Source organism: Dryobates pubescens, chromosome 20 (assembly GCF_014839835.1).
Source record: "Dryobates pubescens isolate bDryPub1 chromosome 20, bDryPub1.pri, whole genome shotgun sequence".
NCBI classification, from domain to species: Eukaryota; Metazoa; Chordata; class Aves; order Piciformes; family Picidae; genus Dryobates; species Dryobates pubescens.
In genome coordinates this window covers 2,758,815-2,785,473 of record NC_071631.1, presented here as the reverse complement: position 1 = coordinate 2,785,473, position 26,659 = coordinate 2,758,815, and the positions used below count along the sequence as shown (strand labels likewise).

Genomic DNA, 26,659 nt, shown 5'->3' with positions numbered 1-26,659 from the left:
CGTGCTCCGCCCCCGCCCCCCGCCCCCAGCCCGGCCCGTCACGTGACCGAACCCCTTCATGCCTCCCCCTCCCCACCTCACCTTTCTCCGATTGGTTCCCTCCCACCGGCGCAACCAATCAACAGCGACGGGGTGGGGCGGGGGGAAGGCGTTAAAGCGCGCGCGCTGGCGCTCATTGGCTCCTCCCTTCCCCTCGCCCCGCCTCCCCCTTGCCGCCGGCCGGAAGCAGGAAGCGGAGGGTGCCCGGGACGGCGGCGCCGTGACCCGCGGGCGGGCAGCGCCGGCCGCGCCATGACGGGCAAGTCGGTGCGCGATGTGGACCGGTACCAGGCGGTGCTGGCCAGCCTGCTGGTGGAGGAGGAGAACAAGTACTGCGCCGACTGCCAGGCCAAAGGTACCGCCGGCCTCCTGGTGGGACGCGCCGGCAGAGGGGGGCGATGGGGCCTGGTGGGAACGGTTGAGTGCGGGTTCCACCCTCTCGGTGCCGGCGTGGAGAGGGTTGCTGGCTCCGAATCCTGAGGCTTGCTGCTGTGGGTGGGCACTTGGGGACCTCCGCTCTCCCACGTCCCCGCGGGCCGCGCTGGCTGGGGGGGGCGGCGGCGGGGCCTGGTGGGACCGAGCCGGCGCAGGCGGCAGCCCCTCGGTACCGGTGCGTGGTGGAGCGCTGCCTCCCTCCCTCCCTGGGCTCTTCTATGACCCCCTGCCCGGGAGCCGAGGAGGGAGGGCTTCTCCAGGTGCCCAAGCCTGGCCGGGCCTGGGGGGTGGCAGCTCCACGCTCCGGTCTCCCCCGAGAGCGGGCAGGGAAAGCGCCGGCTGCGGGCAGTGGTGCAGCCCGAGGCCGCTGCAGCCAGGCCCCGGCCGGTTGGGGTTCATAGCACAGCTGGTGGCTTCTCCTCGGGTTGAGCAGCCGCTCGGTGTTTCAAAGACAGCCTCCCCCCAGGTTTGGCTTCAGCAGAGTCGGATTCGCTGTCAGCGGCAGCGTCCGCGCCGCAGCCGCTTGTGCTGGCAGAGAAACGGCTCCGGCGCCTCTAGCCCCGCTCCGCAGCTCCGGCTTATCAGGCGAGTTGAGGAGACAGCGGCCCGAGGTCATCGTCTGGTGCCTCACCGCCTCCCTGGGCACTCGCTCTGCCGCGGCGGGGGGCAATCGCTTCACGGGGTGCGGGGGCTGCTCCGGGGGAGCTGGCTCGGGGTGCTGAGAGGAAGCAGGAAAGATGCTGTTGCGTAATGTTGGAGGGCATTCCAGCCGGGGAGTCACATCCTGGGAGGCAGAGCTGGAAGGGGAGCTGCTGATGGTGAGATCATCTGCTGATCGTCTTTAGAGGATCAGAGGGGAGGCAGCGGTTGGAGGTGCAGCCTGTAAGGAGCTGTGACCGAGCCCTGGAGTGAGGAATCACCGAGGCACTTCCCGGGGGGTGCCCTGTGCTTCCTTTTCCACTCGGTGCTGCTTTCCAGGCATGTTGTGATCTGTACCTGTCTTAGAAAGCAGTGGGAGGGGAGTGGAGAGGAAGTCGGATGCAAATGTTTGGATCACAGAAGACCAAACAGATGAACAAAACAACTGCTGCTTGTTCCATGGTGATGCAAATGCCATTCTGGGGCTGGCCACCGGCAAGTGCTGTGCTTTCCCGTGGCAGGAGGGTCCAGGCTTCGCCCATGCCTGCCCAAAATGCTCTTTGAATGAGGTTTTGTAATGAATTGGAGATCTCAGCTTGAGGCTTCTTCCACAATAGGAGTGATAGGAGGACAGGCAATGGATGGGAGCTTTGGGAGGGCAGGTGTGGAGTGGAGATGAGGAAGCAATACTTTGCAGTGAGGGTGGGGAGGCACTGGCACAGGCTGCCCAGGGAGGTTGTGGATGTGCCCTCCCTGGAGGTGCTCAAGGCCAGGCTGGATGGGGCTGGGGGGAGGTGTCCCTGCCTGTGGCAGGGGGGTTGGAACTGGCTGATCATTGAGGTCCCTTCCAACCCAACCCATTCTGAGTCTCCTGATAGCTGCAGTTCATGAGCTGGGGCTCTTGGTGTGCCCATCTGTAAGGGGCAGGCTTGGTCACCTCCATATGACCTCCAAAGCCTGCAGAGAGCATCACTGAACCACGCTGAAGGATGATGTCCTTGAGCTTTGGTTTGCAGCCCTGCTCTGATGGGAACCCCAAACACAACCAGCTGCTGGTGAGGAGCTGCCTTACCCTGGAGGCAGCACGTCCTGAGGGGCATTGCACACCTGCCTGTGGCTGGCCACAGCAGGCTGTTGGCAGGGAGCACAAGATGCCTCCCACTTGCCAGCCACTTATCTCTTGGCTCCTGATGGCAGTGCCAAGGACAAAAATAGCTGCCTTATCTTGTCTCCTTGAGGGGGGGAAGAGGCAGTGGTGCATGTGCTGGGGAAACAAATCCTCATCCCAGTTCCAGGTGAGATGTTCTGCTGTGGTTATCTGAGTTCTCCTCCTCACAGGACAGCCTGCAAGTGCAGTGTTCCAGCTCCTTGGGAGGCTGAGGGGGAGACCACCTCACCCTCTGTAGCTTCCTGACAGGAGCTTGTTGTGAGGTGGGTGCTGGTCTCTGCTCCCAAGGAAGCTGTGAGAGAAGAAGGGGGCATGGCTGCACCAAGGGAGCTTTAGGTTGGACATTTAGGGGGGTTTAAAAGCCAGGCTGTCAGGAAGGTGGTGGTGGAGTCACCATCCCTGGTGCCATGAAAAGCTGTGAGGAGGTGGTGCTTTGCCATGAGGGTAGTGGAGCACAGGAGCAGCCTGCCCAGGGAGGTGGTTGAGGCCCCATCCCTGGTGAGGCTCAATGAGGTCTGGGCAGCCTGATCCCTGCCCCTGCTGACTGCAAGGGGAGTGCTGTGGATGCCCTGTGGAGGTTTAGCATCATGGAATTGTCAGGGCTGGAAGGGAGCTCAAGGCTCAGCCAGTCCCAACCCCCCTGCCATGGGCAGGGACACCTCACACCACAGCAGGTTGCTCACAGCCACCTCCAGCCTGGCTGCAAACACCTCCAGGCAGGAGGCTTCCACCACCTCCCTGGGCAACCTGTGCCAGGCTCTCACCACCCTCCTGGGGAACAACTTCTTCCTAACATCCAATCTGAATCTACCCACTTCTAGTTTTGCTCCATCCCCCCCAGTCCTATCCCTCCCTGACACCCTCCAAAGTCCCTCCCCAGCTTTCTTGGAGCCCCCTGCAGATCCTGGCAGGCCACAATTAGGTCTCCTGGGAGCCTTCTCCTCTCCAGAGTGACCAGCCCCAACCCAAAGCAGTGCATGGTATGGTTTGGTGGTGGGCTTGGTAGAGCAGGGGGAAGGGTTGGACTTCTTCTTGAAGGCCTTTCCCAGCCTCACTGATTCAGTGTGCAGTTCAGCACTGGAGCTGGGAGCTGCTTGTGGCTGCTTCAGCCACGAGGAGAAGGCTTCTGTGGTCCTGGCAGAGCAATTCTCCACTGCCCATGAGACTCAGGGGGTTGTGAAATCTCCTTCCTGGGGGCAACATCAGAGAGTTTGTGGCCAGGGAGGTCTCCAGGCATGAGCCTGGCAGGTGGTGCCAGGCACAGCACCACGCTGGGCTGTGTTTTGGTTGCTGGGGCTGGCTGTGGTGCTCTCCCAGGCCTGATGTTCTGAGCTCTACCTGTGCTGCAGAGGGAGAGCCACACTTTGGTTCAGAGATGGCTGCCTGAAGGTTCTCTGCCTGTCTGTGCTGCTGGGAGGCCACGTGGTGTGTGCCACCTCCAGATGGCTTCCTTCCACACCCCCAGCGCTGCCTGGGGCTCCCTGTCTGAGCAGGCTCTGCTTTGGGCCACTTCCAGGCTGCAGCCCCTGAAGGGATGTCCTGTGCAGGCCTGGGCAGAGCAGTTTGCCAGGGTCACAGCTGGCACCTGGCCCCTGAGTCAGTGGTGCTGGGGAGGGCTGGCTGGTGCTGGCAGGGGGAGGCTTCCTGTGCCAGCTTCCCCTTTGCCAGCTCACATGCAACCTCAGCAGGAGCTTTGGGCCCTCAGGAGGAACTTCCTCACAGTGAGAGTGGTGGAGCCCTGGGGCAGGCTGCCCAGGGCTGTGCTTGAGGCTCCAGCCCTGGAGACAGCCAAGGGAACGTGCTGGGTCCCTGAGCAGCCTGCTGTAGGTGGAGGTGTCCCTGCTGCCTGCCCTGGCCTTGGCCAAGGTGCCCCCTGGGGGTCCCTTCCAAGCCACTGCCTGCTGGCATTCCATGGCTTTTGCAGGAGCTGGAGGGTGGGAGCAGAAGCTGGCAGCTGCTGCAGCACCTCTCAAGACACTCTGGCACCAGGGCATTGCCTTTTGACCCCCTGGGCTTTTCTGCTGCCTTCTGGCTGTGGTGGCAGTGGCCTTGGGGCTCAATGTGAGCCAGGCAGGGGCTGCTCAGGTGCCACCACACTGCCCCTGTGGCTGTTGCCAGTGCCCTGGCTGCCTGCTGGCTGTCACTGCTCTGCTCTTTGCACTTCTCTGCAGAGCTGGAGGGGATGGCAGTGCCCCTGGCAGTGAGCTGCAGTGCTGCTGGCTCCCACCTCGCTTCCTGCCCAGCAGAAGTCCTCAGTGGTGGGCTCCAGGCCTCGTGCTGAGGAGCATCAGCCCTCTGATGTGGGCTGCTGGTTGGAGCCTGCACCCTGGGACCAGCCCAGCAAACAGGTCCTGTTTGCTGTGCCCATGCTGGTAAACAGTTGGCTGCCTTCAGTCCCTTCTGCCCTCAGAGGGAGTGCCTGGGGACAAAACCTTCTGTGCTCCTCTCACTCCTTGCTTTCCATCAGGCAGTGCTGAGAAGTGAGTCCCAGTCTGATCCCTTCAGGTGATAAGGAGGGAGCACCAATTCCTCCAGGATGTTCTCCTCCCCTCCTGTCTGGAGCCAAGGTGACCTCTGTGGGGTGCAGCACTCTCCCCAGGACTGCTCTTGGAGCAAGCTGTTGGGGGCAGGGGTGCCTTCACTTTGCTCTCTTCCCATGGCTCTTTAAGAGCTGCAGAGATGAGCCTCACATGGCAGAGGGCTGAGCCTGGTGCCTTCCCTAGGTGGGCCAGGGTGCTGGAGGGGAGCAAAAAGGGCAGGGAGACTGAAAGCAAGCTTGGGCTGTTGGGTTTGGGGTTCTTCTGTGTGCTTCTGCAGCAGTAAACATTGCTGTGGGCAGAGGCCCTGGCTTGGGAGGAAGCTGGGTGAGGTCCTTCCCCTGCTGCTGCTTCCTCTTTGCATTGCAAATGCTCTGCCCGAGGCAGCTGGGGGGCAGCTGATGCAGGCTGAGTGGCTGGCTGCCCCCTGGGCTACCATCCTGTGCTGGGGCAGAGGGGAGCTGGGCTGCTGTCTGCCTGTGGAGCTCAGGGGTGACTAGTTCTGTGTCTGAGAGAGGCATCTTCATGACCTGATCGAGGCAGGCCTCAGGAGCTCAGTGGAGGCCTTTCAGCACACCCCCAAAGCTGTGCTGGGCACAAAGAGACCAGAGAGAAGCTCTTGGCAGTGGTGCACTGGCACAGGCTGCCCAGGGAGGCTGTGGATGTCCCCTCTGGAGGTGTTCAGGGCCAGGCTGGATGAGGCCTTCAGCACCCTGGGGCAGTGGGAGGTGTCCCTGCCCACGGCAGGGGCTTGGAACTGGCTGAGCTTTAAGGTCATCCAAGCCAGTCTGGGATTCTGCCTGGAAGGTGCCCTCCAGCCCAACCCATCCTGTGACTCTGCCTTTCAAGTGCCCTTCCAGCTCCATCCACTGTGAAGGATTCCCCCTGCAGGAGCTGTCAAAGGCTCCTGGATCCCATGTGCAGCTCTCAGTGCTCTCCATGCTGAGCTTCCTGCTCACAAGCACAACCTCCCAGGTTGGAAAAGCCCTCAGAGATCATCGAGTCCAACCTGTTGCCTCACACCCAACACCTCCTGAGAGCCAAACCCTGGCTCCAAGGGCCACAGCCAAGCCTTTTGTGAAGCCCTTCAGGGACAGGGACTCCACCACCTCCCTGGGCAGCACGTCCCAGTGGCCAGGTCGTCTTTCTGCAGGGAGTCCCAGCCAGCATCCCCTCCCAGCATGGCTGAGGTGGTGGAGTGGTGATCTTCACTAAGAGCTGGGGTGAGGAATGCCCAGGATGTGTTGTGAAGCCCTTTGCTGAGTGAAGCCCTTGCCCCAAAGCCCTGGAAAGAGAAGAGGGAGAGCAGAGCCTCTTCTGCCAGGGCACTTCTTGTGCCTCCTGGGGGTGGCTGGGTTGCTGCTGTGGTTTCTTGTGTGTGTTAGTGCAAGGCAGCAGAGCTGCTGAGCAGCCTGCCCTGGTTATCTCTCTGGAGATGGGCTGCTGAACACCAGGGTGAGCCTGGAGGCCGAAGCTCCAAGGTAGATGGAGGGCTGTGGTGTGAGCTGCGAGCTGCACTTGGCCTTCAGATGCCTGCCAGGGCAGGGGAGATGCCTTGTGCTGAGTGGCTCTTGCCCTGGGTGCATTCTTCTCTGAGTCTGCAGCTCTGTGCTGGACCTGTGGAACATGCAGCTAATGCTCTTTGATTCTCTCCTTCTCCCAGACTCCCCCCTCTGCCCCTCCAGTCCCATCTGTCCCACAGGCTCCCTGGATCCAGCGGGGCTGGCGTCAGGACTGCAGGCTCCTCCTCGGGGAGCACCAGCAAGGACTGCTGGCTGCCCATCAGCTGAGGCTGCCCTGTGCTGCTCCTGGTTTGTCTGAAGCTTCCCTTCACCCCTTGTGTCTTGTGAGAGCCGTGGGTCCCATGCCAAACCCAACCTCCTCTTCTAAGCTGGGCTGCAGAGCTTCCTGCTGGGCACAGCACGCAGCCAGAGCTGGTCCTGGTGGAGGGGGCCCTGGGCAGTGCCTCCTGGGAGGCAGCTCAGAGTGGGGTGGGGGAAGCAGGAAGAGCAGGATTTCAAAGCTTGGGGCTGGAGCAGCTCCACTTAAGGGAGGGTGACTGGCAGGGGAATGGGGAAGGCAGGGGAGTGGTTCCAGTTGGCTTAGCCCAGCCCAAGTGGTAGGAATCTAAAGCACCTTGCTGACAGCCACCAGGAATCTGTTGTGACTCAGCTCCTCCAGCAGCAGGCCATTGAACTGCAGCTGGATTTCCTGCCCTGTCAAAGCAGGAGGAAAAGGAGCTTTGCAAACAGCTGCCTGGCAGAGCTGCATGTGAGGGAGATGATGATGATGGTGGTGATGGGAGAGCTGAGGCAGTGATGCTTACACTGCCTGCCTGCAGTGGGCTGCAAAAGAAAAGCCACCAGGGGGGGGCAAAAAAAGCCAGCCCCAAAGTGTTGGAGCTCTGCAGCTTGCCTTGGGAACATCCTGTGTGAGGAGAAAGCTCAGCCTTATGTAAGAGGAGCCTGCCAGGGGGGGTGGATGTTGCCTCTTGTGCTCATTGCAGTTCTCAGCTGCAGTCACAATGCTCTGCAGTGCCTTCAGGAGTGCTGCCTGGGGGCAGTGGGAAGGTTGTGGCCAGCAGGTCGAGGGAGGGCTTCTCTCCTCCCCTGCTCTGCCCTGCTGAGGTCACAGCTGGAGTACTTGGTCTGGTTCTGGGCTCCCCAGGTCAAGAGAGACAGAGAACTACTGGAGAGAGGCCAGTGGAGGCTCTGAGGATGCTGAAGGGGCTTGGAGCAGCTCTGTGAGGAGGGAAGGCTGAGAGCCCTGGGGGTGCTGAGCCTGGAGGAGAGCAGCCCCAGGGGGGAGCTGAGCAGTGCTCAGCAGGAGGGCTGGGCCCAGACCCTTTTCAGGGACAGGACAAGAGGCAGTGGGCACAAGCTGGAAGCCAGGAGGTTCCATCTGAGCAGGAGGAGGAACTCCTTTGGTGTGAGGCTGCTGAGCCCTGGAGCAGGCTGCCCAGAGAGGCTGTGGAGTCTCCTCCTCTGCAGAGCTTCCAACCCCCCCTGGGCATTGTGCTGCTGGGGGTGCCCTGCTGGGGGTGCCCTGCTGGGGCAGGGGGGGTTGGGCTGGGTGAGCTCCAGAGGTCCCTTCCAATGCTGCCATGCTGGGGTTTGAGGCAGCATCTCCTCTTCAGCTTTTGATCTGTTCTGCTCTTAGGAGTGAAGGGAGCAGCCCTGTGCACAGAGCAGTGCTGGTGCTGGGAGCTGCCTTCCTGAGGCTGACCTCAACCCCTCTGAAGGCATCCAGCTGCCCTGCTGTGAGGCTGGCAGGGAAGGGGCACAGCTCTCTCTAGCTGTGAACCTAACCCTACCTACACCTACCTGTAATTAGCTGCAGCTTCCCACTCCAGCCATAAAGAAACAGCAGCTGGGGGGGGGAGTGGGGGGAGGTTACTCTGGAGCTGGTTTGTGCCTGGGGAGGGGGAAGTGGTAGGAAGGAATGAGCTGCACAGAGCTCTGAGTCACACCCAGAGGGATGCATGTCTGCCAGGAATAGATAACAGAGATAATCCTCCAAGCAGAGGACATCTCAGCAAACCCTCTCAGCCTTCCTGCTGGTGGTCTGTACCAGCTGTACTCTGCCACCTGTGAGGTGGAGAGCTTGTGGTGAGGGTAGGAGAGGACACAGAGCTGTGGGAGTGAGGCCAGAGGAGGGTCACAAGGATGAGCCAAGGGCTGGAGCAGCTCTGCTGTGAGGAAGGGCTGAGGGAGCTGGGGCTGTGCAGCCTGGAGAGGAGAAGGCTGCAGGGGGACCTCAGAGCTGCCTGCCAGTGCCTGAAGGGATCCTGCAGGGAGGCTGCAGAGAGACTTTTCCTGAGGGGGAATGGAGACAGGACAAGGGGGAATGGTTGGGAGCTGAGGGAGAGCAGGGTGAGACTGGAGCTGAGGCAGAAGCTCTTCAGCAGGAGGGTGGTGAGCCTCTGGCACAGGCTGCCCAGGGAGGCTGTGGCTGCCTCCTGCCTGGGGGTGTTCAAGGCCAGCTTGGATGAGGTCTTAAGCAGCTGAGCCTTGGCTGAGAGGTGTCCTTGCCCCCCTGCAGGAGGAGATGAGCTCTGAGGTCCCTCCCAACCTGTTCTGTGATGTGAAAGCATCCAAAACCCCTCTGTGGTTGTCAGAGCACAGAATCAGAGTGGATTAAGTTGGAAGGGACCTACTCCAACCTCCCTGCCAGGGGGCCAGGACTCCTCTCAACCAGCTGCAACTTCAGTGAGGGTTAAGTTTAAGGCTGGTTCCTATAGTAACTGCTGGAGGGATTGCATAAGGCATGAGGCATGCCCAGCAGTGGTGTGCCAGCCTCTGCACAGCAGCCTCTGCACTTGGAAGGTAACTGCTCCTCCAAAACATGCAGATAGGTTATCAGAGAATCAGGGATAGCTTTGGTCCCCTCCAGCTTGATCCAGAGCAGTGCTGAGGGCTTTGTGTCCCAGGAAATGCAGGGCAGGGTTGGAGCTGTTCAAGAGTCTGTCCTGGAGCAAAGCTTTGCCCTGCCTGGGAAGAGAGAGCCTTCAGTGCCTCCTGCAGCTGCTCCCCTCTCTTCCTGGGCCTCACTGGCCAGGCACTGCCCTGTCCTTAGGACAAGGCCTTTGGGCAGCTGTGGGAGTGGAAGAGAAAAGCTGGGGGAGAAAAAGTGGGAGAAGAAAAAAGAGGGGGGGAGGTGGGTGGGGGAAAGAGGCAGGGGGTGGTGGGGGCCAGCAGGGCAAGAGAGGGGATTCTGCCCCTGGACTCTGCTCTGCTGAGACTCCACCTCAAAGACTGCCTCCAGCTCTGGTGTCCCCAGCAGCAGCAGGACACAGAGCTGTGGCAGTGAGGCCAGAGGAGGCCACAAGGATGAGCCCAGGGCTGCAGCAGCTCTGCTGTGGGCAACAGGCTGAGGGAGCTGGGGCTGTGCAGCCTGGAGAGGAGAAGGCTGCAGGGGCACCTCAGAGCTGCCTGCCAGGAGCTGAAGGGATCCTGCAGGAAGGCTGCAGAGAGACTTTTCCTGAGGGGGAATGGAGACAGCACAAAGGGGAATGGTTGGGAGCTGAGGCAGAGCAGGGTGAGACTGGAGCTGAGGAGGAAGTTCTTCAGCAGGAGGGTGGTGAGGCTCTGGCACAGGCTGCCCAGGGAGGCTGTGGCTGCCTCCTCCCTGGGGGTGTTCAAGGCCAGGCTGGCTGAGACCTTGAGCAGCTGAGTCTGGCTGAGAGGTGTCCCTGGGCACGCTGTGGGGGTTGGAGGAGATGAGCTCTGAGGTCCCTGCCAAGCTGAGCCATGGGAATTCAGGGCTCTTGGGAATGTGGTGGCTTTACCCCAGCAGTGCCTGGGAGTGGCTTGAGCCCAGCCTGGAGAGCCCAGCCTGGAGAGCCCAGCCTAGCCCTGGGTGATGGCACCTGGCTGGGCTCTCTCCCTTCAGGTTGGTCTCGGTGACGTTTAGCAGCCCTCCCGAGCGGATTCCCATTGCAGGCTCTGCCTGGCCTTGCTGCCTTGCACAGTGTGCTCACTGCAGTGCTGAGCCACCCCGGGGGGGCAGCAGGAGGGTGCCCACCCCGGGGGGGCAGCAGGAAGGTGCCCACCCTGCTGCTGCCAGCAGCTGCTCGCTGCCTGCCCCTCGCTCCGGCTGCGGCAGCGAAGGACCAGCCGGGAGCTGGCTGCTGCAGGCTGCCCCTGCAGGCTTCCCACCACCTCATCAGCTCAGCCTCTGCTGGGCAGCTGCTTGCAAGGCCACTGAGCACTCAGATCAGGCAGTGCTGATAAGCTGGAGGAGAGGAGGCTCAAGGGGGAGCTTGGAGCAGCCTTGCGGTGCTTGAAGGGCACTGCAAGAGCGCAGGCAAGGGACCTGGGGCAGGAGAGCTGAGACCCCTCTGGGTGCACTCCTGTGCCAGCCTCTGCTAGACCCTATGGCCCTGCTCTGATGATGTCCAGGGGTCCCTTCCAGCCCCTGACATCCTGTGATTGAAGCTGGAAGAGGGGAGATTGAGGCTGGAGATGAGGAGGAGGTTCCCCTCAGTGAGGGTGGTCAGTGAGAGGTGGTTGGATGTGATGATCCCCAGGGGTCCCTTCCAACCCCCAACATCCTGCAGTGGATTGAAGCTGGAAGAGGGGAGATTGAGGCTGGAGATGAGGAGGAAATCCCCCTCAGTGAGGGTGGGGAGACACTGGCACAGGTTGCCCAGGGAGGCTGTGGCTGGCCCCTCCCTGGAGGTGTTGAAGGCCAGGCTGGATGAGGCCTTGAGGTGTCCCTGCAGTGGTGCTGGGGTTGGAAGTGGGTGATCTTCAAGGTCCCTTCCAACCCAAGGCCTGTCCCAGCTTGGTCTGGCCTGGCCAGGGAGGTCAGCTGTAGCAGAGGTCCTGGCCTGGGGAAGGAGGAGGTGTGTTGGTTGCTGCTAATACAACCAATGGGATTTGCCAAGGCAGAGCTCCAAGCTGCTGTTGGAAGCAACATTCTCATCCCCCAGGCATGCCTCTGGCTCTTCCTTTTTGCCTGCAGAGTGTGGTTCAAGCCTGTAATTACTGCAGCAATCTTCCCCTGAGAGGGGAAGAGAAACCTCCCCAAGACAAAGCAAAAGCTCCAGAGCAGCTCCTGCCTCTGCCAAGGGCTGGCATGAAGTTGGGTTCTTGAGCCACTGAACTGCTCCCCTGGAGAGAGCTCCACATGCAGGCCCCTTGCTGCAGAGCTGCTCTGGCTGCAGCATCCCTGGGCTCCAAAGGTGCTGCACAAAGAGCTTGGGCTGGTGCCAAAGCTGGGGGGCAGCAGGGACCAGTGCCTCAGAGCTGAGCCTGCTTCTGCATGAGCCCCTGCTCAGCCCTGTAGCTCTCTAGGCTCTGTTAATAACTAAAGGGCACTGAGGGGCTGGAGTGGGTCCAGGGAAGGGGCTGGAGAGGGGCTGAGGGAGCTGGGGGTGCTCAGCCTGGAGAAGAGGAGGCTGAGGGCAGACCTCCTGGCTCTCTGCAGCTCCCTGAGAGGAGGCTGGGGCCAGGTGGGGTTGGTCTCTGTGTACTGACAAGGGATAAGATGAGAGCAGATGGCCTGCAGGTGCCCCAGGGCAGGGTTAGGTTGGAAGTGAGCAGAAACTTCCTCCCTGAAAGGCTTCTCAGAGCCCGGCCCAGGGGGGTGGCTGCATCCCCATCCCTGCAGGGGTCTAAAAGATGCAGAGCTGTGGTGCCTGGGGAGGGCCACGGTTGAGCCCCAGCCTTGGCAGAGCTGGAGGGTGGTTGGGCTCAGTGATCCTTTCCACCCCAAGGCCTCTGTGGCTCCTGCCTGCCCGGCAGCGCTGCCCGGCCCGGCCCGAGGGGCGGCTCCTGTGCAAGGGCAGCCTTTGTCTTGGCTCCTCTGAAGTGCATTCTGCTCCCAGGAAGCCTCTGAGCAATCCCCCTGCAGGAGGAGGAAGCCCCCAGTCGAAGGCAGCTGTGGGAGCAGCCTGGCTGGCTGCTGCTTCGGCTGCCCCCGGCGCGGGGCTGCCGCTGGCTGAGGCCGCTGCGAGAGCTGCCGGACGCGGGGAGCAGGGGATGGGAGCATCCTCTTGGCAGGGCTGGTCTGCTTCCACAGAGAACTGCCCACCTCCACTCCCTGCCCCCAGCCCCCAGGCAGCGCTGAGGGGCGGCCTGCAGGCCCCCAGCAGTGTGGAGGGGGGCAGTGGGGCGGTGCAGCTGCGGGGAGCTGGGGGCTCAGAGCATCCTTGCACTGAGAACATTCCATCAGCCTTCCAGTGGGGAGCTGCTCTCCTTCCTGCTTCTGAAAGCAGCTATTTTGGGCTTACTTCCCTTCTTCCCCCCTCCCCCTCCCAAGAGCAGTGCCTCTGCAGCCAGCCCCTGGCTTACTTGGAATGCCTTCTGCAGGGCTGGTGCTGAGCGAGCTGGGGGCAGAGCCTCGAGCTGGGGCAAGGGTGAGGAGTGGATCCCTTTGGGTTCAAAGCACTCAAGGGCTGGGTGCTGAACTGTGATCCTCAGCACCCCCAGGGACCTGGGGGTAGGGATTGACAGCAGCTGAATGTGAGGCAGCAGTGTGCCCAGGGGGGCAAGATGGCCAAGGGCATCCTGGCCTGCATCAGCAACAGTGTGGCCAGCAGGAGCAGGGAGCTCATCCTGCCCTGTGCTCAGCACTGCTTAGGCCACACCTTGAGTCCTGAGCCCAGTTCTGGGCCCCTCAGTTTAAGAAGGACATTGAGAGACTTGAAGGTGTCCAGAGAAGGGCAACAAAGCTGGGGAGGGGTCTGGAGCACAGCCCTGGGAGCAGAGGCTGAGGGAGCTGGGGTTGCTTAGCCTGCAGAAGAGGAGGCTCAGGGGAGACCTCATTGCTCTCTACAGCTACCTGAAGGGAGGTTGGAGCCAGGTGGGGGTTGGTCTCTTCTCCCAGGCACCCAGCACCAGAACAAGAGGACACAGTCTCAAGCTGTGCCAGGGGAGGTTTAGGAGGTGAGGAGAAAGTTCTTCCCAGAGAGAGTTGTTAGCCATTGGAATGTGCTGCTCAGGGAGGTGGTGGAGTCCCCAGCCCTGGGAGGTGTTCAGGAGGGGACTGGATGTGGCACTTGGAGCCATGGTGCAGTAGTCAGGAGGTGTTGGGTGGCAGGTTGGGCTGGATGATCCTGGAGGTCTTTTCCAACCTTATTGATTCTATGAGTCTATGATTTTATGTGGCTGTGAGTCCCTCCAGGGGGCTGGGGGTGGGTTGAGAGCCCCTCCAGGGGGCTGGGGTGGTGCCCACCTCCCTGGGCAGCCTGTGCCAGCCTGAGAACCCTTCCAGGCAAGAATTTTCTGCTAGCATCCAACCCTCAACCTCCCCTGGGGCAGGTTCTAGGGAGGGACTGAGGCATCCTGTGGAGCAGCCAGGCTGTGCTGGGGGCTTGGAGGCCACTGGAAGCCTTTGCAGCAAGGGCAGAGCGTTCAGGCAGACCTGGGAGGCTCTGCTGCTGCCAGCTGAGCTGCTCACTCCTGCTGGTGTGCCCAGCTTGGTATGTGGGGTTTGTTTTGACAGGCTGGGATGGAAGGCAGGCTGGAAGTGTCTCCTGGAAGCACTGCCTGGGCAGCTGAGTTTCTTGCACATAGCTTTCTAGTCTCTGCTGGCTGCTGGAGCATCCTGGCTCAGGCATGCAGCCAAATACTGAGTGCAGCTCTCTCAGCTGCTAAGTGACCCAGCAGTGGATGCTCTTCAGCTCATGACCTTCCTGCAGCCACTGCCAGGCCAGGAATGAACCCCAGGATGGGGCTGATCCAGCCTGGAGAGGTCAGGGCCGAGGCTCTGGCTGGGCTCCTCAATCTCTGCTGCTCCTGTGGCCAGTTCTGGTGTCCCCAGCATAAAAAGGACACAGAGCTGCTGGAGTGAGGCCAGAGGAGGGACACAAGGATGAGCCAAGGGCTGGAGCAGCTCTGCTGTGAGCACAGCCTGAGGGAGCTGGGGCTGGGCAGCCTGGAGGGGAGAAGGCTCCAGGGGGACCTCAGAGCTGCCTGCCAGGAGCTGAAGGGATCCTGCAGGAGGGCTGCAGGGAGCCTTTGCCTGAGGCTGTCTGGAGACAGCACAAAGGGGAAAGGGCTGGAGCTGAGGCAGAGCTGAGGGAGAAGCTCTTCAGCAGGAGGGAGCTGAGAGCCTGGCACAGGCTGCCCAGGGAGCTTTGTGGCTGCCTCCTCCCTGGGGGTGTTGAAGGCCAGGCTGGCTGAGGCCTTGAGCAGCTGAGTGTAGCTGAGAGGTGTCCCTGGGCACGGTGGGGGGGTTGGAGGAGCTGATCTGTGAGGTCCCTTCCACCCTGAGCCCTTCCCTGGCGCAGCCTGGCCCCGCGGCCAGCTCCCACTGCCCCGCTGGGAGCTGAGTCCCCCCGGGGCTCAGGCTCCAAAGCTGGCTGTGAGGACAGCAGCCCCAGGGGAGCTGTTTTGAGCCCATTGAGAAGAGTGCTCCTGCAGGGCCCAGTTCCATTGGTGGTTTTGCTAGGGGCTTACCAAGCTCAGTGCTGCTCAGCCTTGGCCTCCCACCCCCTGCGGAGGAGCTTCCAGCCTCGCTGCGGCCAGGGGGTGCAGTGCCCCTGGGCTGGGGCCTGCTGGTGGCCACAAAGCCTGGGAGGGCAGCTAGAGCTCCTCAGCAGGGCTGACAAACACTGCTGGGGGGCTCTCCAGTGCCTTATCCATATAAACCCTCTCTCTTCCCCCCCTGGCAAACGGTGCCCTCGCTCTGCCCCCTCTGCCCCCTCGGTCGCTGTGGCCCCTGGGCTGCTTCAGCAAGGTGGGCAGCAGGGGGACAGAGGGGATTCTGCCCCTCTGCTCTGCTGAGACCTCCCCTGCAGTGCTGTGTCCAGCTCTGGGACCCCCCCACCAGGCCCAGGCAGGACGTGGAGCTGCTGGAGCAGGTCCAGAGGAGGCCATGAAGGCCATCAGGAGGCTGAAGCCCCTCTGCTGTGGGGACAGGCTGAGGGAGCTGGGGGTGATCAGCCTGCAGAAGGCTCCAGGAGACCTCAGAGCTGCTGAAGGAGGCTACAGGGAGGCTGCAGAGGGACTGTTTGCAAAGGCCTGCAGGGACAGCCCCAGGGGCAGTGGCTTGAAATGAGAGCAGAGCAGGTTGGGATTGGAGGTGAGGAACAAGTTCTGCAGCAGGAGGCTGCTGGAACACTGCAGCAGGTTGCCCAGGGAGGTGGTTTGAGGCTTCATCCCTGGAGATGCTCAGGGTGAGGCTGGACAGGGCTCTGAGCAAGCTGCTCTGGATGTCCCTGCTGGCTGCAGGGGCTTGGACTGGCTGAGCTGTGCAGCTCCCTGCCAGCCCAGCCCCTTCTGTGGTTCAGTTTGCTTTAGTTTGGGGGAAGCAACCTGCTGCAATGACCAAGCTCAGGTCTGCAGACAGCCCCTGGGGCTTCCTGCAGGTGGGGAGGTGACTCTACAGAAGCTGACCCCAGGCAGGTCTTGGCTGGCCACTTCCTGATGTGGTTTCTAGGGTGAGCTGCTTCCTAATGGCCTCAGAAGGGGGGAGTGGGAGCCTGGGGGAGATTTGCAGCAGGCCCTGGCACCCACTCAGCCCTCACACTGGGTGCTGCAGGAGTTTAGCTTCCTGGCTGTGGGCACTGGAGGGTAGCAGAGCTGGAGGTGTGTTTGGGTTGCCCCTGAGGAGCTTGAGGCTGGACATCAGAAGAAGCTTCTTCCCCAAAAGGCTTTCTCAAAGGCTGGAACAAGCTGCCCTGGGAGGTGCTGGAGTCCCCAGCCCCTGGAGGGGGGTCAGAGAGGTGCTGAGGGGCAGCCTGAGCCCTGCTGTGATGCTGAAGGTCCCTGGCAGAGTGACCCTGCCCCAGCACTGGGCTCACCCAGGGGTGGCATCCTGCTGAGCTGTTTCTCCTCTGCTGCTCCCAGCTGGAGGGGTCCCCAGGGCGGGCTGGGGGCTGCAGCCCTGCCTCTGTCTCCCTGGTGGCACCCCAGGGTAGGGGCTTGCAGTGGCTTTGCCCCAGCCCATGTGACACAGCAGGGAGCTGATCACTGCAGCCCTGCTCTGGGAGCCAGCTGCCTGCTAATCCTTTTAGCCCCTCTGAAGGCTAAATATATCTGGAGTTTAAATCTAACCTTGAAGCTGCTGCCTCATGCTGCTGGCACTCTGACCTCACAGCTCCCAGGGTGGCTCTGGGAGAGAATCCCCCAGGCAGGGGCTCAGGCCTCCTGCCTTCACCTTGGCTGCCACAGGCTTAGCACTCAGCAAGCCTTCCCCTGCCTGCCTCCACCTGGCACCTTTGGGTGCTGCCTGAAGGCTGAGGCCCTGCTCTGGTGCATTCTGCCCTGGGCTTGGGGGAGGTGTGGTGAGGGAGCTGAGGGCTGGGCAGGAGGATGGGTGAGTGAAGGGCTTCAGGAGCTGGTGCTGCCCAGGAGGGCTGTACAGGTGGTGAGGGGACTGAGACATGCACAGAATCCCCAAGGCTGGAAGAGACCTCATCAAGCCCAACCTGTCACCCAACACCATGGCTAAAGCATGGCACCAGGTGCCAGGTCCAGGCCCCTCTTGAACACCTCCAGGGATGGGGACTCCATGCTGCAGGCTGGCCCAGGGTGGTGAGAGCCTCACCCCTGGGGGTGTTTGCAGCCAGGCTGGAGGTGGCTGTGAGCAACCTGCTGTGGTGTGAGGTGTCCCTGGCCATGGCAGGGGGTTGGAGCTGGCTGAGCCTTGAGCTCCCTTCCAGCCCTGCCAGTTCCATGGGTCTGTGTTAAGTGGGTGACTGGCAGGCAGCTGCAGCCAGGTGATTCAGTGCGGCAGCTGCTTGTGTGGCACCACAGAGGACTGCTGCTGAAACTGCTCTGCCTTCAGGAGGATGCCCCAGAGCCAGCACGGTGCCCTGCTGGCCATGAAGGCCAGTGGCAGCCTGGGGTGGGTTAGAAGGGCTGTGGTGAGGTCAGAGAAGTTATCCTGCCCCTCTACTCTGCCACATCTGGAACACTGTGCCCAGTTCTGGGCCCCTCAGTTCCAGAAGGACCTCAGGGAGCTGCTTGAGAGAGTCCAGCCCAGGGGCACAGAGCTGCTGCAGGCAGTGGAACATCTCCCTGGGAGGCCAGGCTGAGAGCTGGGGCTGGGAGCAGAGGAGCTTGAGGGCTGCCCTCATGGCTGGGGATGAAGATGTGGCAGGGCTGGAGCCAGGCTCTGCTCAGGGATGGCCAAGGACAGCACCAGGGGCACTGGGGGCAAGCTGGAGCAGAGGAGGTGCCAGGGGAGCAGGAGGGAGAACTTCCTCACTGTGAGGGTGCTGGAGCAGGCTGCCCAGGGAGGTTGTGCAGTCTCCTGCTCTGGAGCCTTTCCAAAGCCACCTGGCTGTGCTCCTGGGGGATGCTGCTCTGGCAGGGGCTTGGCCTTGGGAGGTCCCTTCCAAGCCCTCCTGCTGTGTGATTCAGAGGGGCTGAGGGTGTTGCTGGCTGGGGGGCTGCAGGTGGGGGCAGTTCTCTGCTGCCCCCAGGCTGCTGCATTGCTGGCACTGAGTAACCCCAAGCCTCTTGGCCTTCCCCTTGTGGTTTTCTTCTACCTCCCTGGCATGACCTCCCTTCCACACCTTGGAGCTCTCCTGCCTGCCTGAATGCTGCATGCAAACCCTCAGCCTGGTGCTGGAGCTGCAGAAACTGTGGAGTGAACTGAGAAGCAGCCCCGGGGCAGGGGCCCAGCCTGGGACCTGCTCCTGGCTCTCTTTTCCTCTTGTGCTGGCCAAAGTTCTGGGCTGGTGCTGTCTTCCTTGCCTCAGCTGTAGCTCCCTGAAGGGCTAACAGAAGGTTTGGGTGCCTGTCAGCCCCTTGAGTGTCTTCTGCTGCCTTGCCTTAGAGCAGCAGTGGATGTCCTGGAGCCCATTCCACTGCCCAGAGGGTACCAGAGGAAGCTTCTCCTCCAAGCAGGAGCACAGGCTGGTGTTGAGCTGACTGCTCCATCTCTGTAAGCAAGGGGGAATCAGGGGGTTTGAAGTGCCTTGGGTGCTTCCAATGCTGCTTCTCCTCCCTCCTCTTCTCAGCCTGGCAGTTAGCCTTGAGTGGAGCTCTCCAAAGTGGAAGAGCAAAACAATGCTTGGGAAGACAACCTCTAAGCATCCTGCTGGTGTCTCAGCTCCCATTTCTGAGCTGGAGGAGAGTGCCACCCCCTCAGTCCCAGTTCACTTGGTAGTTTCTCAGTTGCTGAAGGCAGCTGCAGGCTGGTGTGGTGGTGCCCAGCTCTCTGTGTCTCTCGGCAGGGCCCCGCTGGGCATCCTGGAACATCGGAGTCTTCATCTGCATTCGCTGTGCTGGCATCCACAGGAACCTGGGGGTTCACATCTCCAGGGTGAAATCTGTCAACCTTGACCAGTGGACACAAGAGCAGATCCAGGTGAGGGGTGGGATGTGAGCAGTGGTGCTGGCAGAGGGCCTTCAGCCACCTGGGAAGCCTGGGGAGTGAAGGAGGTCTCGAAGTAGGTCAGGTGGGGAGGGCAAACGTCCTCATTTCAGGCTCAGCAAACCTCAGGGGGGGTCAAGGCAAATGCTGCCACAGCTGCCAAAGGCTGCTCCTGCCTGGGGCTGCTGCCCACCTTCTGGAGGCTTCCAGGATCCTGGACATGCAGGGTGACTTCAGAATAGAGTCAAGCAGGGTGGAGAAGACCTTTGAGCTCATCCAGTCCAACCTCTCACCCAGCACCATCTCAAACCATGGCACCAAGTGCCTCATCCAGGCTCTTCCTAGACACCTCCAGGGCTGGGGACTCCACCACCTCCCAGGGCAGCACATCCCAGTGGCCAATCTCTGCTGGGAAGAGCTTCTTCCTCACCTCCAGCCTGAACCTCCCCTGGCACAGCTTGAGCCTGTGTCCTCTTGTTCTGGTGGCCTGGGAGAAGAGCCCAACCCCCACCTGGCTACAGCCTCCCCTCAGGTGGCCAATGTGCTGCTTGGCATGGAAGAAGTCCTGTGGCAGTGGTGGGAAGGGCTGGCTGAGTGCCTGGCACGGTGGGGAAGCAGCAGCAGGCTCACACCACGAGCCCCAGGAGTGGCTTTCAGCTCCAGAGAAGACTTCAAAGCTCTGCCTGTGCCTTCTAGTTAGCACAGAGAGGCCCCTGGGTAGCCTGGCCTGCCAGTGTGTGGCAGAGCTTTCATGTCTGGGGAGCAAGCAGCTGAAGAGTTGTTTCTGCCTTGCAGTGCATGCAGGAGATGGGGAACGGGAAAGCAAATCGCCTCTATGAAGCCTACCTGCCAGAGAACTTCAGGAGACCTCAGACAGACCAGCATCCTTTCTTCCTCTGCTGCTGCCAGCTCCTGGAGCCTTCTCATCCTGCTGCTTTGCAGCTGCACTTCCTGCTTAGGAGGTTTAGCTTCCTGTGCTGGGAGCAGGAGGTCCTAGCTGGGCACCCTCTGGGGGTTGCTTCTCCCCCAGGCTGCTGCTCGCTTGGAGAGCGAAGCTGAGCTCTGAGGGTGGAGGGCTGCAGCACCCCTGCAGCCACTGCAGGAGATGCATTTTTGCAGAGGCTGGCTTTGGGAAGTGCTGAGCATTTCAAATGCTCACTGCAGGCAGCTGACAGCGTTGGAGCAGGTCTGACAAACTGAGCTGCACCTTTGGCCTGACCCAGGAGGGTTTGGCGATGCTGAGCGTGGATGGAGAGTCCTCGGCACGAGCACAGGGGCCTGTTGGAGCAGGGCCAGGGGAGGCCACAGCGCTGCTGGCAGGGATGGGAAGCCCTCTGCTGTGAGGCCAGGCTGAGAGAGTTGGGGTTGTGCAGCCTGGAGAAGAGAAGGCTGCAGGGAGGCCTTCTGGTGGCCTTGCAGTGCAGCCTGGGCCAGGCTCTCGCCGCTCGCAGGGGAAGCAGATTTCTGCCTGGTCTCCCTCTGTCAGTCCAAACCATGCCCCCCTTGTCCTCTCACAACAGGCCCTGCCCTGAAGTGTCCCCAGCTTTCTGCTCAGCCCCTGAAGCACTGAAAGGCCACCAGAAGCCTTCTCTTCCCCGGGCTGAGCAACCCCAGCTCCCTCAGCCCATCCTCATAGCAGAGGTGCTCCAGCCCTTGGCTCACCTCTGTGCCAGTGACATTTGTGCTCTTCAGTGATGACTGAGCAGTGAGGCAAACACTCTAGGAATTCAAACCCTGCTTTCCTGCACCTATTATAGCATCCTGATGCTTGGAATAACCCAGGGGCCAAAAAACCCCAACCCCCCTCCACAGAGCCTGGAGGAGCTGAAGGAGTTGGCTCCGGGGCTCAATTATTTTAAGCAGGCTGCTGCTGGAGATGCTCCTGAAGCAGGGCTTGGGTTGGTTGCAGCCTGTGCCTCGTGCCCAGGTGTCAGGGGAGAGCTGGGTGAGGCTTCTGCTCTTGAATCCATTTGTCTTTAACAAGCTGTGGCAGAGCTGTGGAGAGCTTCATCCGGGACAAGTATGAGAAGAAGAAGTACCTGGACCGGAGCATCGACATCGCTGCCTTCAGGGTCAGTGTCCTCCCCACCCCCAGGGCTGCCTCACTTCTGAGTGAGCAGGGCCTGGCTGACCACAGCCAGTCCTGCATTAGTCACTAAGCTCTGCTCCCAGGGCTGATTGCAGGCAGTCATCCTCTAGAAGGAGTTTCAATTGGAGGGAGGACCTTTGAAGGCCATGCTCTGAACTCCTCGCTCAGAGCAGGACTGGCTTCAAGTCAAAGCCAGGAGGTCTTTAGCCTCTCTCCTTGGGGCTGAGAATCCTTTTGGTTGGAAAAGGGCTCTGAGAGTCCAGCCAGCTCCTGGAGCTGACTTCAGGACAGCCTTGGTGCAGGAGCACTCCCTTCTCCTCTGACCCAGCTGCAGACTCCATTCTCCATCCTGCCTGGCATGCTGCTGCCTTCAGCCTGGATCAGCCTTGCCCAAAGGGTCTCTCTACACCAGGGAGGGGATTTCTCAGGGCCACCTTGAAGATCTCCTCTGGTCTGTAAGCCTCCCTTGAGGACACAGAGCTGGGGGAGGTTTGAGGCTTAGACTCACTAAGGTTGGAAAAGGCCTCTAGGATCCTTGATTCCAAACTTCAACCCAACCCCACCCTGGCCCCAAGGGCCATGGGCACAGCTTTCCTGAACCCCTCCAGGGCTGGGGACTCCACCACCTCCCTGGGCAGCCTGTGCCAGTCCCTGACCACTGTGGCAGCAGAGAGAAGTTTCCTGATCTCCCCTGGCACAATTTCAGGCCATTTCCTCTCCTATCAGCTGACACTAGGGAGAGGAGACCAACCCCCCCCTCACTCCAGCCTCTTTAGGTAGTTGCAGAGAGCAGTGAGGTCTCCCCTCAGCTTGTCAGGCCATGCTTAGGTTGGAGACTGGGAACCATCTCTGCAGGTTTGGATCCCAGCAGAAAATTTCTCTGCTGCCAGAGTGGTCAGGGATTGGGGCAGGCTGCCCAGGGAGGTGGTGGAGTCCCCAGCCCTGGAGGGGTTCAGGAAACACAGCCCTGGCCCTTGGGGCCATGGTGGTGTGGGGGGTGATGGCTGGACCTGATCTTGGAGGTCTTTTCCAGCCTCACTGATTCTCTGCTCAGTACCAGCAGGAGGCAGAGCTCTGCATGGACCCTCTGGCTGTGAGGACCAGAGCCTGGACCCTCAGGGTGATGCTGCTTTGGTTGTGTTCATTCCCTTGCAGAAGGAAAAAGATGACAAATGGAAGAGGAGCGCTGAGGCAGTGTCAGAAAGGAAGCTGGAGCCTATCATCTTTGAGAAGGTGAAAATGGTAAGGAGCAGAAGGCATGGCCATGGCTCAGCTGGGAGGGCTGCTCTCCAGCAGAGCAGAGAGAATCCAGCTGGATATGGAAGCATATTTGCTGCCTGCTGTCATGGCAGTGCCTGTGTTGAGTCACACTGATGCTAGGAGCTTGTTTGCCTCTGCTGCAGCAGACACTAAGCAGATGTCTTCTGCCTTGCAGTGCAGAGCAGGTTGGAATCCAGCTACTCCCTGCTTAGCTTCCCAGCCTCAGAGGTTGCTTTTCTTCCCCAGTCTAGAGCATGCCTGAGCTTGGCAGTGGGTCCCAGCAAAGGGGACAATAAAACTCTGTAGTGCTCTGCAGTAGTTTGCTTTGGAAGCACTTCTGCAGAGAGGGGAGCCACAAAGGGCTTCAGGGTTCATCTCTCATGGAAGACTCCACTGTATCAGAGTCAAACCCTGGAACTCCTGCTGGGGGCACAGGATGAGAGGCAATGGTTTGACTCTGGAGCAGGGCAGATCTAGGCTGGCCAGCAGGAGGAAGCTCTGCACTGTGAGGGTGGAGCAGGTTGCTCAGAGGGGTGGTTGAGGCTCCATCCCTGGAGACACTGAAGATGAGACTCAGTGTGGCCCTGGGCAGCCTGCTGCAGTTGGAGCTGTCCCTGCTGGCTGCAGGAGGGTTGGACAAGATGCCCTTTGAGGCTCCCTTCCAAGCCAGTGCAGTCTGTGACTCTCTTCTCTTTCCTCAGCCTCAAAAGAAAGAAGAAACACAACAGTCTAGGAAAGGTTCTCCTAAATCTGAGCCAGTCATGGACTTGCTAGGACTTGGTAAGAGCCTTTCCAGCCCTTACTGCACTTGGTGCCCTCACCCCATTTGAGTTTTCACTCCTGGTTTCCCCTGTCAGGTGAGCAGTAGCTGATGGGAACACCAAAGTGGTTTGCTCTCAGTGCTCCAATGTAGCTCAAGCTCAGCAGGAAGTTGGTTTTCCCCCCTCCCCTCCTTAGTTTCCCTTCCTGCTGGTGCCTGGAGCATGGCAGGAGCAGCTCTGCTGGGGTCCAGGCCCAGCATGGCTCCTGGCTGTGGAGGTTGGGAGGACAGACCCAGCACAAGTGCACTCCCTTGGGCCTCTGAGCCAGCTCCTCCTCAGCACCAGAAGGATGAGTGAGGAGCTGGCAGTGATGTGTTGGCTGAAGCAGGTTCCAGGTCAGGCCAGTGGGTTGAGTGGCAAGGAGGCTGCCCCTCAGCCATCTGTGTGAGCACCCAGCCCAGCCCTGTCTCTCCCAGACGCTCCTGTGATGACCACCATGACAAACGGCAGGCCCAGCAGCTTAGAGAAGGATCTGGATCTCTTTGCCTCTGTGGGCTCAAACTCTGACTCCAGGAAGGTAAGCAGGGAGCCTGAGTGCTTGTCAGGGCCTGGTTGGATGCTTGCAGGAGGTGCTCTGTGCCCCTGCCCCAGCTGCTGCACACTTGTGCTGTGTCTCTCTCAGGTCGCTGGCTCCATGCCGACGGCTGGAAGTGCTGGGTCTGTCCCTGAAAACCTCAACCTCTTCCCTGAGCCAGGAGGCAAGGGGGAGGAAGTGGGGAAGAAGCAGCTCTCTAAAGATTCCATCCTCTCCTTGTATGGCTCCCAAACACCTCAGCTGTCTGCCCAAGGTAACAGAGCTCAGGAGGGAGGTGTGGGAGCAGGGGGTGGGGGTGTCCCGCGAGCTGCCCGAGCCAAGCTGTGGGCTCCTGGCTGGACCTCCTGCAGGCCTGGGGAGCAGCAGGGTGAGCAGGCTGCTCTGGAGGTGGTGACCCAGGGGATGCTGTGGTGCTGCCTGATGTGCAGGTCTGCGTTTCAGCCCCCGACAGACTTCCTCCCTTCCTCTCTGCTCTGCCTTTCCCCAGGAGCGATGTTCATGGCCCCGGCTCAGATGGCGTACCCTGCAGCAGCATACCCTGGCTTTCCAGGAGTGGCCCCCTCCAGCAGCATGATGGGAGGCATGATGGCACCCTCAGTGGGCATGCTGGCCCAGCCTGGAGCCACAGGGATGGTGGCACCCATGGCCATACCAGCCGGGTACGTGGGCAACGTGCAGGCGGCCGTCATCGGCGTCCCCAACGGCATGCTGGCCGCCCAGCAGGCTGGCTACGTGGCTGGCATGGCAGCACTTCCCCAGCCTGTCTATGGTGTGCAGCCAGCACAGCAGCTTCAGTGGAACATTGCTCAGGTGAGCTGGCATCTGCTGCTGCCCACACAGCTGGCGCAGGCCCGGGGAGGCGCTGGGCGCTGAAGCTGCTCCCGGGAGGCTCCGCAGCTGCTGCAGCCTCTTGGCTGGGGGCTGCTGAGGGCTGACCCCTCACAGCCTGCCTGCACAGCAGCTCTCAGGCCTTGCTGGAGAGCAGGGATCTCAGGAGGAGGAGCAGAGGGCTGGAGCTGCTCTGCTCTGAGGACAGACTGAGGGACTTGGGGCTGTGCAGTCTGGGGAAGAGAAGGCTCCCAGGAGACCTAATTGTGGCCTGCCAGGATCTGCAGGGGGCTCCAAGAAAGCTGGGGAGGGACTTTTGAGGGTGTCAGGGAGGGATAGGATGAGGGGATGGAGCAAAACTAGAAGTGGGGAGATTCAGATTGGATGTGAGGAAGAAGTTGTTCCCCATGAGGGTGGTGAGAGCCTGGCACAGGCTGCCCAGGGAGGTGGTGGAAGCCTCATCCCTGCAGCCAGGCTGGAGGTGGCTGTGAGCAACCTGCTGCGGTGTGAGGTGTCCCTGGCCATGGCAGGGGGGTTGGGACTGGCTGAGCTTTGAGCTCACTTCCAACCCTGACAATTCTCTGATCTTAACCTCAGCTGAACTGTGCTCTGCAGAGCTCACTCCAGGCCTAGCTGGGGGCCATGGCTGTGCCTCCCCTGCCCTGTGCTCTGCAGAGCTCACTCCAGGCCTAGCTGGGGGCCATGGCTGTGCCTCCTCTGCCCTGTGCTCTGCAGAGCTCACTCCAGGCCTAGCTGGGGGCCATGGCTGTGCCTCCTCTGCCCTGTGCTCAGCAGCGCTCACTCCAGGCCTAGCTGGGGGCCATGGCTGTGCCTCCTCTGCCCTGTGCTCAGCAGAGCTCACTCCAGGCCTAGCTGGGGGCCATGGCTGTGCCTCCCCTGCCCTGTGCTCAGCAGAGCTCACTCCAGGCCTAGCTGGGGGCCATGGCTGTGCCTCCCCTGCCCTGTGCTCAGCAGAGCTCACTCCAGGCCTAGCTGGGGGCCATGGCTGTGCCTCCCCTGCCCTGTGCTCAGCAGAGCTCACTCCAGGCCTAGCTGGGGGCCATGGCTGTGCCTCCCCTGCCCTGTGCTCAGCAGAGCTCACTCCAGGCCTAGCTGGGGGCCATGGCTGTGCCTCCTCTGCCCTGTGCTCAGCAGAGCTCACTCCAGGCCTCCGAGGTGCCGGGGAGCAGGAGTGTGACCTCGGGCTGCTGTGGGCTGGCAGCTTCTCTCTGCTTCTTGCCTCTCCCTTTCTGCCAGAGCCTTGACCTCTCCCCTCTGCCCTCTTGCAGATGAGCCAGCAGATGGCTGGGATGAACTTCTACGGCGCCAGCGGCGTGCTGGGCTATGGACAGTCGATGGGTGGAGGAGGTGCCCAGGGCAGCAGTCAGTCCCTCAGCACTCAGCTCTGGAAGTGATCCCTTTGCAGCTCTGACCTTTGGGCTTTTGGTTGGGGTTTGGGGTTGGGTTTTTTTTAATGCCTTCTGTCCTTCAGAACTGCTCCATGAGACATTCAGGGCTTTGGTTTTGGGGGGGAGGGGGTGGGGGGGGGTTGTCTGCATTCTTGTTTGCTCTGGGGTTTTGTTCCCCTCTCTTTCTGGCTGGTTGACCTCCAGCCTCTGAGCCTCTTTGCCATGACCTGAGCCCCATCTCTGCCTTCTCACTGTCAGACACAGTGAAACCTCAGTGGTCAGAACATCAGCTCCCCCTCTACTTAGCACAGTCAATGCACACTTCTGGGGTGGACCACCCCCTCCTCACCCCCTCCCCACTTTCTTTGCCCCCTCCCCCCTCACACAAGCCTCCACTACTGCTTCTGGGTAGCACTTCCATGTCCTGCTGGGTGTCTTAGCAGAGGTGTGGCTGGGGAATGTGGGAGGTGGGACCTCACAGACAGTATTAAAGAGAGACCTTAGCTCAAGCACTTCAAGCCTAGTGTTAGCCTGGGAGGGGGGGGGGGGGTCTTTGCTTAGCAGAGGGGTGCAAAGCCCTCGTGGTGCTGAGCAGCTGGATGTGACCCCGAGCCCAGGGGCCAGCAAGCCTTGCTACCTCTTCCCTTGAGTGGAGCCCTCCAGAGCTGAGGCCTTGCTGTGCTTGGCTCACCCCCAACCCTCATTGGAACCAAAGTCATTTTGATGACCCCCCCCCCCTCCTTCCCCTCCTCCCCTTCCCCTCCCCACCTGGTGAGCAAGCAGGATCCTCTCACAGGGTGGGGGGTGGGGGAGGGCCAAGCTGTTTGGAATGTGAATCTTGCACTTCAGAGTGGCTCTTGGTTTTGGTTTTTCCCCCACCCTGGCCTTGGATGTATTTAACTTTTAACAACCTAACTTGAGAGGTAACTCCTCAAGGGCTCAGAGCCCACTGCAAGTTTTCTTACACTTTTAAAACCACTTCTGACATCCTAATTTATACTTTTTTCATATATATATATATATAGAGAGAGAGATTATTTTTTGGGGGGGTGGTGGTTGTTGTTGTGGTGGTGGTTGTTGTTGTTGGTCCTGTGTGTGTTCCTGGTAGCCCCTTCCCAGCTAGCTT

At 60.8% G+C, this 26,659-nt stretch overlaps 1 protein-coding gene across 1 annotated transcript; it reads left to right on the top strand.

The window, feature by feature from the left end:
• The first annotated feature begins 217 nt into the window (after positions 1–217).
• On the top strand, positions 218–25,651 carry SMAP2 (small ArfGAP2). The gene is made up of 10 exons (XM_054170755.1): positions 218–394; positions 18,452–18,585; positions 19,387–19,472; positions 20,585–20,663; positions 21,836–21,922; positions 22,642–22,720; positions 23,178–23,278; positions 23,384–23,549; positions 23,784–24,106; positions 25,414–25,651. The coding sequence occupies exons 1-10, from the start codon at positions 292–294 to the stop codon at positions 25,537–25,539; spliced, it is 1,284 nt and encodes a 427-aa protein (XP_054026730.1). The 5' UTR covers positions 218–291; the 3' UTR covers positions 25,540–25,651.
• The last annotated feature ends 1,008 nt before the right edge of the window (positions 25,652–26,659 follow it).